The sequence below is a fragment of the Hypanus sabinus genome, chromosome 8 (assembly GCF_030144855.1).
Source record: "Hypanus sabinus isolate sHypSab1 chromosome 8, sHypSab1.hap1, whole genome shotgun sequence".
Classification (NCBI taxonomy): Eukaryota; Metazoa; Chordata; class Chondrichthyes; order Myliobatiformes; family Dasyatidae; genus Hypanus; species Hypanus sabinus.
In genome coordinates, this window is record NC_082713.1 from 45,849,342 (window position 1) to 45,862,310 (window position 12,969).

The window sequence follows — 12,969 nt, forward strand, 5'->3', positions numbered from 1 at the left end:
GCCTCGCTAAAAACACTGAGTTAAAATTGACCGATCCTTCGTTCAGTCTCCGATGCCCCACACTTTCTCGTGGGTTCCAACACTTGAGCAGTGCTCACTAGTGTGTCTCTTGGTGCATCTCAGGGGTGTCTCCCCAGACCTCACTTTTATCCCTACTCACAGGGTCTCAGGTGTCGATCAGTTTTGAATGGCTTAGCCCATCAAACCAGCCCACTCCAGCTGTCCACTGAGGAATTTTAATGAACAGAATAGTACCAAGTAAACAGCCCTCTCCAGCCTCATACATCTTACAGGAGTCATAATATGGTCTCTCTCCCTTGTCTGAAGCAAATATTCCAGTCCCAGTATGTTTTTGTTCCATCTCTTTCTCTCTCATCAGCAGCCTGGCAACAGTAACGGTTTGTAATTCTCCCAGGGGAGATGGGGACATGGGCAATTCTTTACCCTTCTGCTCCATCAGAGTTGTTCATCTTTTGTAACACTGCCAACAATGGTTGTATTATTAGCAAATTTGTAAATGGAATTTGAGCTCACCTAGCCACAGTCGTGAGTATACTGAGAGTAGAGCAGTGGGCTAAGCACACATCCCAGAAGTGTGCCAGTGTTGAACATCAGTGATGACGAGATATTATTACTAATCTGCAAAGACTGTGGTCTTCCGGTTAAGTAAATGGAGGATCCAACTGCAGAGGGAGGTACAGAGGCCCAGGTTCTATAGCTTATCGATTAGGACTGCGGGAATGATGGTGTTAAAACGCTGAGCTATAGTCAATGAACAACATCCTGACATAGGTGTTCTAGCTCAGTGTACCATTTAACGATTTGATCTGTACAAATAATAAGCAGGGCAAGTTTTCCTGCTATCTTGGTCCATGTGACAATAAACCAATAGCAATACATTTGTGTCCTTGGCAATGGCTTCTGAAAACATAGGATTAGTTGCCACATACACACCTTATGCTTTTAAGAATACCTTTTTCATTACACATCCATTAACTTAGCACATACCTCCTCCAAACACTGGAAACACCAAATTTTTCATATTTGATCCCAATCAATCATAATCACCCTCAAGCCAGATGCTATGGCAAATGTCCATAACTGAACCATTTCATTTACAATCTCAGTTGCAGAATCGACTTTTAGATGAAGTTTTGAGTTCACTTAATTTCTGGTGCAGGTACTTTATTAATCTGAAATGGCAACATTTTAATAGGCACATAGATATGACAATCAATTTTTGTAACAAAATTTCTATTGGTTACTTGTTTGTGTACTCAATGTACATGGACACTTTAACTATCATCAGAGTCCCTTGTAAAGTATAGTAGAAAAATTTTGCAGAAAAAGCAGCTTAGCAAATTTCACAGCTGAAGTGGCAGAAATTTTTATGAGTTTACCTGCCAAATATTTTAACAGTATAAATGGGTAACTATTTAAAAACCGATTGCAATTAAAAATTTGTCAGTGACAAAGATCACACATATAAATAACAATAAAGAAATCGAAGGCATCTGGAGAAGCATTCAACTGCTTTATTATTTATTGTATTCAGATACATAAGATTCTCAATCACATGTACTTACAGCTTCATACTTAAACAGCCCGAAATGCAAACAATTCCAAAATTGGAGGAAGTCTTTTTAGCAAGAAAATATGAATAAGATGCATGTTAAAATAGCTGATAATCAAAGGGATCTTTAAAAAAAATCTACAAGTAAAAATAACCACCTCTGGTGCGTATTATTACTTCATACCCAAGTGAATGACTTTTTAGAATATGCTCACCCGTATATGTTGTCATATCTCTCAGCTTCAGTACAAACCGTATCACTGTTTATTTTTGTTAAATAAAGTTATCAATCCACTAAACATTATGAACCAGACATTATCCCTCTCCCCACTAAAAGGTGCTTGGGAATTCCAGCTACTAAAATCTGGTTTCATTATATATTAAACTAACTGGACTCTGTTTAATATTATTTTATGAAACTTTTGGATGAGCAACAAGAGGGAGACTCTAAGGTTAACATTTACAATCATGGTTTCTCCCATCTCCCAGCAAATCAATTAACCATCAAGTTGAAGTGATGAAGCCTCAAGTTGAAGTAACTCTTGATGCAGACCTGAGAATAAACTCTGAAAAGTTTGGTTATACTTAAGAACATGTAAACTCAGAGCAAAAGAAAATCTCCCAAATACACCCACAAAGCTTTTCCACCAATCGAACATGTAAAATGAGAGAACTGTAGAATGCTGCTAAATCTACATAATATTAATAACAGATGAAATACTTACCTGGGGGCTAATCCTTAGCCCTTCACAAATGATCCTACAAAAATCAAATTGAGTCCATTCAGTGAGGCAGAAGAACAACCACTCTCCCGATTAACTGCTTTTAATTATTCCAAATGGTTCCTGCACTGGGTCAGTCTTCAAAACTTCATTTCAGACCTCAGCGACAGCTCTTGCACTGCTACTCCATATAATTATTACATCTGCATGGTCATGCAAAGAAACGCATACTACAGCTTCATTCAAATTTATGGGACAGATAAGGAAATGCATTTCATTGCAGCATTTGAGTTTGTGTCTGACACAATTAAATTCATCCAAATGCATATGGGAGCCACCATAGGACAACTGGTAATCCGGCTACAAATATTTGAAGACCTGGAGCAAATAGCAACAAAGTTAAATTGTTCATTTGGCACACTTCCTTTTCATATTGAAAGCAAATTTTCAACACAAACACAGATTTTGCAACCAAGAAGCCTGCAAGGCAAAGAGCACAAAGGCTACCATGAAAGGGAGCCTATGGTGTATAAAAATAATTTGACAGACAGGTAAAAACATAATGCCACCTCTTTAAAGTGTTAATATAAGGCCTTAATAAACTTATCTGACCATCAGGCCTTTTCCTTCTGACATTCAAAAGGAAGCCTCTGCCATCCATTTGTAAAGCAACGAGTTGCTAATATCAGATTTTTAACATCAAATCACAAGTCTGAAGTCTTAATTAAATATTACAAATATTTTCATTTTCATCCACTAGAATACCACTACTCAATTTAAATAAGTTGCATTTCTGCACAGGGTATGTTTGGGCCAATTCTGTTTTCACAGTTCAGTTCAAATAAAAAAAAAGATTCTTCCAATGAACTGGCTCCAATCTTCAGTCACTCTGCGTTGGTATGAAATTCCATTATTGCCAGAATTTCTCATTTTAAAAATCTAAAACAATCATTGCAAAGGAAGTCTTGGAGCCAAGAGTGCAGCGTGGTCTTCTCATGTTCATTCGCCATACTTTACAAATGGAGCATGTTTACGCAGTTTCATTTGTCTCCATAGCTTTAAATGGCTTGATTATGTGGTCTGGTTTATTGCTTGCTGCATAATGTTCCCACATTTGCAAGTACAGACGCTCTAAATCCATAGTATATTGCTTGGTGTTGAACAATGGGCTGGTCACTCTTTGCTTCCACACCTTTCCACGGATCTTCTTTAGACTGTACAAAAACATTGTAAAAATGGTGTCAGGCTCACAAATTAAAGCTCTCTACATTCAAACATTGCAGCTCCTATAATCTGCCAAACGTTCTATCCACTTCCTGCACTTGGCAGCTGAACAAAATGCACTGAAGAACCAGATAATTTAATGACAAAATAGGAGCCCTCTCTATAAAGTATTATGTTATCCCACTTATCAGATTGTGGGTAGGTATACCCACAATCTGATAATCTTGTATATCTAAGCGATACATCTTTTTAAGTTAAGTAATGAGCATCTCAACTACAATTGACATCCAGTACAAAATAGGTCGAGTCCTTAATTTTCCATTGTGAGATTTCAAACTTAGATCTGTTTTACACTAGCAGATCATTCTAAAATTAATGGAAGTCTATGGTCTGTTCATTTCCAATCCAGGATTCTCAGCTATATCCTAAAATTAAGCTGGTGTTCCAATATTGTTAAGTCTTTCGATGAAATGGGAAACCATTATCAAATTTCAGTTTTTTGGTATCAGGAAAGCTGTTTTATTACAACAAAATATAATCTAAGTAGCACATCTTTAGTAGTAATTTAGCAAATTTATGAAGTACAGCACAAATCAAATTAATTTCAGGCATCTCTACAGATGGGGTATATTTGTGTTTGAAAATATTTATCTACTGCCCTTTTAGATGTGGTTATTAGTTATAGAGATATGCATTGCTATGTTGAGAGAATGCTAGACTGATATAGGGATAAAGATGTTCAACACTAGAAATATTTAAAAGTTCAAGAGCATTTCTGGAAAGAATGACTGAATTAATATTTCAAAATAAACTTTCTGGTTCTGATGAAAATTAAAACATTTAAAAGGGTGTAAGTTACAAAGAAAGGAACAAAAGCAAGTCTAGTCAGCAGGAAAATACAATGACAAAAAATAACAGTGCAAAGTAAAAGGGATGGTTTACAGAACAAAAATACAAAGATTGACAGGTAACTTCTTCCTGATCAACAGCTGCCGTCACTTGAAAGGAGCCAACAGAGAAAAAGAAACGCAGGGTAATATTTCCATAGTCCTGCTCTCCTGGATAAGATATGCTTTTGGTGGCAGCCTTTTCAGGTCAAATTGTCAGTTGTTCCCTACAACAGTTTACATTTTTAAAAAAACCTCAACAGGCTATGGAAAAGAATAAACAGTCAATGTTTGGACCAACATCCTTCATTGCTGTTTAAATGAGTTCCCCCATTTTCTGTATGTTACTCTGGATTTCCAGTATCTGCAGAATCTCTTGTGTTTGTACTCCAATAATTGTTGCTAACATTACTTTAAAGAGACTACTGTCAGATCATGAAACTGTCCCTTTAAATGTTAATAAGTTAAACATGTTAAATATGGTAAACATTAATGACCATGAAATCTTTGAATGATTAATTTCTAAGGTGAAGCAGTAGAGCCAGCACCATACTAAACTAATTTATTCACAAATTGCAAGTTAGCACTCTCCAAGCTTGTTACTTAAGGTAACAAGTACTAACAGGAGATATGCACCAATAAAACATTAATAGGCACCCCCCCACAAAAAAGAGAAAATGAGAACATACTATTCCATATCTGTGCCCAACGTGGCAGCAATATCCTCATATTCTTGTCTAGTCTTTGCTATCAATTCTGGACATCCCAAGCATGTCAATTGTGAGGCAGCAACACGAGATGCTAGTGTTTCCCCTGCAAGAAGGGAAAAAAAATAATTCATGCATGCATTAACAAACATGTGCCTTTCTTCAAGGATTTTAAGGTAAGACCTTCCCCAAGAAATGCAGATAGTTTCGCATTGATTGGTCAGCGTTTCCCTATGCGAAAGGTCCAGAAGTATAATACCTGAAGGAATGCAAGAGCCCCAAACAGGCCAACGGCTATTCAGACTTGGAAAAGGTCCAATGACTATTCATGTAATAGAGATAAACAGTTGTAGTATTATTCCTGTTTGTTAATATAATTAAGTTTGCTTAACTTTTAATTATTTTTAGAAGTAATTTAAAGAAACATTCCCAATATTTAGTATTTTTCAATAGTCCTGGATTTGAGGCATTTATATTTTTGACAACCTTGCCAGCTGAAATAAGACTTAAGCACTATTAAAATGGTTTTGTGTTCAACATCTTTCTCAATGGACCTTGTTCTCGCAAAGGTCCACAATGTCATTTACCTCTAGCAAACTCTATGCTACGTGGATATTGCAAAGGGAATTGAGGCAAGCTACTGGCACATTTATCCATTCAAGACAAAGCTTGCTTTAGAGTGGTTAAATGAAAATGGACAGCTGACTGCTAACAAATTTCCTGCAATTAGGTACATAGACTGCTCACTTTACTTTGATTACCCAAATATAACAAGTTGCACTAAAGAACATACTAGGATTAAATAATGATCTGGAAATGAGATCAATATGTGAACAAAAAGGAGAGTGACAAATTACAGTATTGTGTAAAAGTTACAGGCACACAAAACAACTCTGTAAAGGGAAAATCCTTCCAAAAATAATGAAAAGTTACTAATTATCAAAAAATTACTATAAAGGGCAGTAATTAGGAGAAAAAAACAATAAAAATCAGTATCTGGTGTGACCACCCTTGCTTTTAAAACCACAATGCAGTTTTACAAGAAAATTGGCTGGTAGGTTGTTCTAAGCATCTTGGAGAAGTTGCTACAGTTCTTCTGTAGACTTTGGATATCTTGCTTACTTCTCTCTCTCCCCAGGTTTTCACAAGACAGCCTCAATGATGTTGAGATCAGGACTCTGTGGAGGCTATACCATTTGCTGCAGAAATCCTTGTTCTTCTTTTTGCTGAAGATAGTTCTTTATGACCTTGGTTATATCTTTGGGATCATTGACTTGCTGCAGAATGAAGTTGTGACGCCTCTCTGATTATGTTGTGTGATGGATGAGAATCTGCTTGCACTTCTCAGCATTGAAGATACCATTAATTCTGACCAGATCACCAACTCCATTTGCAGAAATGCAGACCCAAACCCACAGGGAAACTCTGCCATGTTTCACTTTTGGCTGTAGGCACTCATCCATGCAGTGCTCTCCAGCTCTTCTACTGACAAACTACCTCCTGTTTGAGTCAAAAATTTCAAATTTTGTCTCAACAGCTCAGAGCACTTGCTGCCATCAGTCAACACTCCAGTCTTTGTGTTTTTATGCATAGGTGAGTCTCTTGGTTTTGTTTCTACTTCAGAGGAATGGCTATTTGGCAGCAACTCTTCCATGAAGACCACTTCTGACAAGACTTCTCCAGACTGCAGAGGGGTGTTTTTGGTTCCAGTGGTTTCTGTGTATTCAGAGCTGATAACAGTGCTGAACTACTTTAGATTTAGAAGAGACATCAGTTTGGTGTATCCCATGAATGCTGCACTCAGTTTCCATGGCCAACCACTGCATTTCTGTTCCTCAACCTTGCCCTTTCGTTGTGCTTCTTCATAAGAGCTTGGACAGCTCATCTTGAAACTCCTGTCTGCTATAAAATTTCTGCTTGGAGGGACCTTGGTGATGCAGGATAACGGTCTTGTTGCTTTGCTCATTCTTGCCATGGTGTAAGAATTAATAATTTGACGGCTAAAGTATCACACCTGCCATGCCTGTTTGTTAAGATTTCTTAAATATTTATGTTTCAGTAAGTTAGTTTATTTTATTCACCTCATTCTGTCATTGATCATTAGCACGTGGTTGTTATCTTTGTTTAGTCATGCACTGGGCTATCTAGCTACAAAGTAATCAAGTTTTTATTTGAAAACTGGTCTATTGCTTAATGTTACTTTAACAAAACATTTTATTTCTTGGAAAATTAACATTTGGAAATTAAAATTTGTTCTTTTCTACTGACACTAATGTAGAAGACAAAACCATCTAAAACAAAACTTATATAAAAAAAATCTAGGGTGCCAAACACTTCTGCACAATACTGCACTATTATGTCTAATCTTTCCCCAGAAATGACATCTGCAAATTAAGATACTAAATCAAACACAAAGCAGTCATAAGATTATCATATGTAGAACATTTGCAACAAGAAACTGAAATAGAACCGCTCTCGAACTGGAAAGAAATTAATCCTCCAAGTACATTTCAATGATTTTCCCAAACTGTATCTTGTCTGAGTTTAGAAAAAATCAGATGCATCATTTTTGACCCTTCAGTCAAATTTATTCAACATTTTCACATGAGCTAAACTGACCTTTCCCGAACCTTTTTTACCACTCTGTTATTTGGATAGAGGTGCGGAGTTATTGACACTACTGTGTATATCTGATATGATACAATAGCCCAGGTTGGTTAGGTTAGTTGCTGTCAGTTTTTTGGTTTTTTTAAAAAAGGCAAATACAGTACAAGTTCGGGAGGTTATTATATCTGTGTTATCAACTGTTTGCATTTGTGTTCCAGCCTTATTAATTATGTACCCTCAAGCTCTCTGTATTTGTTCTTTTTCTATGTTCTGTTTGAAAATTAATAAAAAGATTTAAAAAGAAAGAACGAACTGCTCTTTTCTGAACAATAGTTACATAAAGATATCACAAATATCAAAGCAACACATACACAAAATGCTGAAGGAACTCAACCGTCCAGGCAATATCTATGGAAAAGAGTAAAACATCTATGGGCAGAGACCCTTCATCAGACTGGAAAGAAGTCAAAGTTAGAAGGTGGGGGGGGGACAGAGGGGAGGGAGGGGGGGGGGGAGAGTGAGAAGGAGAAAGGGAGGGAGTGAGAGAGAAGTAGCAGCACAAGGTGATAGGTGAAACCGGGAGATGGGGAGGGGGTGAAGTAAACAGCTGGGAAGTTGTTTGGTGAAAGAGATAAAGGGCTAAAGTTCATTACTCCTCCCCTTCACCATTCCTGTCTCCCTCCCAACTGTATCTCTTTACCTGCCCATCACCCCCCCCCCCCCGATGTTCCTCCTCTTTCTTCCATGGTCTTCTATCCTCTCCTATTAGATTCAACCCTTCTCCAGCCCTTTATCTCTTTTGACAATCAACTTTCCAGCTCTTTACTTCACCCCTCCCCCAGTTTCACTTATCACCTTGAACATCTCTCTCCCTCCCTCCCCACGTTCTTACTCTGACTTCTCCTTTCTTTTCAGTTCCAATGAAGGGTCTCGGCCCAAAATGCAGTCTACCTTTTCCATAGATGCTGTCTGGTCTGCTGAGTTCCTCCAGCATTCTGTGTTGCCTCACAAATATCAATGTCAGCCCCTAAACTTGCTTGATAGGGTTATTACACAAACATGCCCAATGTGAACAGCTATAATGTTGTTACTGCAAGAATCTTAAATTCATCTTTGTCTCTCTGAACAGAAAGAATTCACATTTAAACTACTTTAATTCCATTTCCTGTACCACCTTTCTAATCCTAATCTCTATGTACATTCCTTTTTCTATCTGTGTAATTTACCTTGATAGTATTCCTTGAACCAAGATGGTGAAAATTTAATGCTTACAGAGTTACTATCAATTCATCTATAGCATCCCTTCTTCAAAACCAGATCTAAAGTCTACTTCCAACTTTGTGCCCCTTTTCAAAAGTTTTCTCTGCAAAACAAGCCTTCCTTAGAAGTATTTAGCTACACCTGATGACCTACCCTGAGCAAGAAACCCAGTTGCTCCAAATGTTCTAACATTTTAAACCTAATAATACCCTTCATGTTTCCACTCAGTTGGAATTATACAAGCTACCTTACGACAGCTGGTTTCCCTCAACCACCTTTTTTTTAAAAAAAAAGGAGCAACATTTTCTCTCTGACTTAACATTTCAAGACTCTGTATTTGGCAAAAATTATGGACAATGCTTTAACAATTTATTACTATCATTTTCAATATCCTGGATTGAAAAACTTATGTTAATATTTTTACATTATGTGGTAATAAGCTTTCCAACACACAATGGTAATTATCATTTAACTTGCATCACAAAATGAATAGGTTGATAAAATTTAAAAATGTCCTTGATAATCATACCATAGCAAAACACAGGCAGTGTAATAGAAGTTAATTTACCTAACTATATCATCCAGTCCAAAGCCACCCAAAGACTATACTTTGCAAGAATACCATTTCAGTGAAGGCAAAATGGACATTTCCCTGACTAACAATTTTAACGTTGGAGAATATAATAGAATTATTAATTCAATAAAGAATCCTCTCATCCAAAAAATATTAGCCAGATGACATCACACAACAAGAGTGAGGTACTTAAAAGAACAGAAGAAAGATACTTAAGTTCAGAATCCCTCAACACAAATCATTTGTCCAATAATTATGGCTTCAAAAGATAGAAACATAACTGCATATACCCGGCATTGTCACCATTGGTGTTCCAGCCCAGAGCACATCCATTCCAGTGGTGTGACCATTACAAAGTGGAGTGTCAAGACACACGTCAGCCAGCTGTCCTCGCCTGACATGTTCTTCTTTTGGAGCAACAGGTGAAAAGATAATACGGTTAGCAGACAGACCCATATTCTGGGCATATTGCTGAATGTTGGGTTCTCCAACTGCAGGAAATCGAAGGAGCCACAGTACACTATTAGGAACCCGCTTTAGTATCTGTAGAGTAAGACAACATTGTGAATTTTTTTTCCATACCTTCATTTCTGTGAAGGAAAAAAGTGCTCTCAAAACTAGAACATATCTACAAACTTTCATCCTGCATGTACACGTTAAGCTATTGTATATTAGCATCCATCTTAAGATCTGCACTCATTAAACTATAAAGAGTTACGAAAGCAAAATTAACCTTAAACTGTTCCCTGAAGCAAAATGTTCTGGGTGATAACTTCTGCAGCTTAGTTAGCAAAGCAGACACAAACAGGTAGAGATTACCAATTTCAAGTTACACAATTACCATTCAATGCAAAATTGCTTCCCAGATATATTGCTGCATACACATTTTTCCTCAGAGGCAGACATGGAATAAAATCTATTTATTAATATATCTGAATTATTTACAATTTATCTAAGGTAATTGCTTACTAGATTAATCACAATTAATCATAAAATATCTTTGACCTTCACAAAGGAGGAACAATGCCAGCAACAAGATCTGAAAAGTAGTCCTTTCAACAAATTATCAAGAGAATAAATCATGGATGACACAAAGTCAGGAACTAGATGCCCAACTTTGTTCACAGTAATTGAGTAAAAATAAATATAAGCTCACATGATTTTTACTGGTAAACAGCTGAACATTTAAAACTGGTCTGAGAAATCTCTTATATTAAAAAATTAAATTAAAAATCTTTTCTACTTCTGAAGATTGTGAGCACTCATGTGCCATGCATAAATCTACTATGTCAAATGTCAACTTGTCTACAAGATGTTATCCGGCAAGATGTCAATGCTACAGGTTGCAGTAGATTCTTTGGGATCAACAAAAGATGCTACCATTCTACTTAAACGTACATCTAATTTTCATAAGATCCTGTTATACATTAAGAACTCAAAGTACTGCAGGTCTTCACCATCAGTGAGCAGCTCACTAGTGGAGATAATGAAGAAGCTGAGCAATGTGTTGCTTCCTGAGTCAATGGAAGCTTACAATCAAATAGTGATCCCTTTGGACATTCTTAATCTGCTATGCCACAAGTCCCATTCACTGATTTGTCAGAAGTGAGCAGGGGCAGATGGAGGGGGCCTAGTCCTCAGTGATAAGGAGTTGTAATTGGTAGAAGAAAAGCTCTGTTGTGCCAACTGCTGATTTTTAAAATGGCACTCTGTGGACTTGAGCCTCAAGCTGCAGGGTCACTTGCTTTTCAGCTGTTGAAGGACAGGCATCTGGGCCATCATGCTCCACCAGGGGCGGCATAGCAGAGTTGTGGTTAACTGAAAATTTAAAACGGACTAAGGGTGTCTGAACTATATACATATATATTTGTCTGCTTGAGTTTTTACTAATCTATATGTGTTTGTATATGCGAGCACTGGACCTCAAAGCCCCATCCAGTGAGCGGAAGCCAGTCGACAGATGATATCAGTGGGCTGGGGTGTCTGAACGACACATAAATGTATATGTATATGTGTTTGTATATATGTATATGTGTTTGTTGACTTGTATACATCAAGCCGTTGCATCATGACTCTTATTATGTAATTGTGTATGACTTTTGGTAATGTGTCTTTGCATCTTGACCCTGTATTAATGCTGTCTCATTTTGCAGTGTTCATGTCTGGCTAAATGACAATTGAATTGATCTTTTGGACATCAAGGGAATTATGCAATGAGGTGGCAAACAGAAAACATCAGACGTAATTTTACTGATCAATGTAACAAGAAGAGAAAACTACACTGATACTTTCAAAATCCAAAACTCAAAAGTTCCCACCTTAATATATCTAAACAAATGTGGACTACTTTGTATTTGACCACTTTGGAAAAAATGCCAATATTCAACCTTCTTTGACAATTCATTTCATGACTGGAACAACTGATAACCAGATTTGCAAGTGCATTTTCTTTCACCACTCTAAATTTAATTTTCCCTTTTAAGCACAAAACAACTGATCCAACTTTCACAAATAAAACAAATTACAATGATAGGCTGTTGTAAGTAATACTTACACTGGCCCACATTTGAAGAGTAGCTGGATCAATCTTATACAGCTGGTTGAAGTTACAATAAACAATGGCATCTTCAGGTAAGCCATACTGAGAGCGTGTTGTAACAATAATTGTTCGGGGAACCTCCTCTCCAGTTGCTGCCTTGTTGTTAATCTAACGAAAGACAAAATTCTTGCAAATTAACAGAACAGCTATGTTTCATTCAGAAAGCCATCACCATAATCAGAAAAATACAAACATACTTCTGCAAACTGAAATTTGCCAACACTAAAATAGCCCCATTTAACCCAAAACAAATATCATTGATTCACTAAGCAGCTCTATGATAAATAAACAGGGGCTCATGTCCATTTAAACACATCTTAGCTTTATACCAAAAGACCAGATATTGTTTATGTTACTGACAGTTTCATTTCCTCCAAGCTTCTTCCACCCCAGCTCTACAGCTGCATGGAAATTTTACTCATTTACTTTTTAAATGTTACCCCTTCCCCACCTTTCCAAAATATCCACACCATCACTTACTTGAGTTGTTGCCAGTCCATTGCTGACTGTAAAATTATTGATTGTAACCTGAATTTGCCCCTGGTTGATCATGTTGATAATGGCTTCAGCCGCAGTGTTCATAGGAACAACAGGCATTGAAAGTGCAGAATTTGTGTCAGAGTTGTCCCCACCATCAGGGCACTTTAGCTGTAAACAGATTGGAAGGCATTAGTTACAAAAGTGGGGTCTTAAGAACAAAAACAAAAATCTGCAGGTGTTTATAATCCAAAATAATAAACTGGAAATACTCTTCAGGTCAAACAGCACTTCTGGGGTGATAAACAATGTCAACAAGTGAGACATCAAGTACATCTG

At 37.1% G+C, this 12,969-nt stretch overlaps 1 protein-coding gene across 3 annotated transcripts in view; it reads right to left on the bottom strand.

Annotated features, from left to right (window-relative positions):
- Positions 1 to 1,515: 1,515 nt before the first annotated feature.
- Positions 1,516 to 12,969, bottom strand: part of LOC132398096 (UDP-N-acetylglucosamine--peptide N-acetylglucosaminyltransferase 110 kDa subunit) — a 51,710-nt gene continuing 40,256 nt past the window's right edge. For 2 of the 3 annotated variants that reach the window (XM_059977056.1, XM_059977053.1), the window contains 5 exons: positions 12,634 to 12,801; positions 12,109 to 12,261; positions 9,836 to 10,097; positions 5,096 to 5,219; positions 1,516 to 3,509 (listed from right to left, as the gene is read on the bottom strand). In XM_059977056.1, coding sequence (XP_059833039.1) covers positions 3,326 to 3,509; positions 5,096 to 5,219; positions 9,836 to 10,097; positions 12,109 to 12,261; positions 12,634 to 12,801 — 891 coding nt within the window. In that variant the 3' untranslated portion in view covers positions 1,516 to 3,325. The remainder of the gene's footprint in view (positions 3,510 to 5,095; positions 5,220 to 9,835; positions 10,098 to 12,108; positions 12,262 to 12,633; positions 12,802 to 12,969) is intronic. The other variant, XM_059977054.1, reaches the window with a different exon arrangement.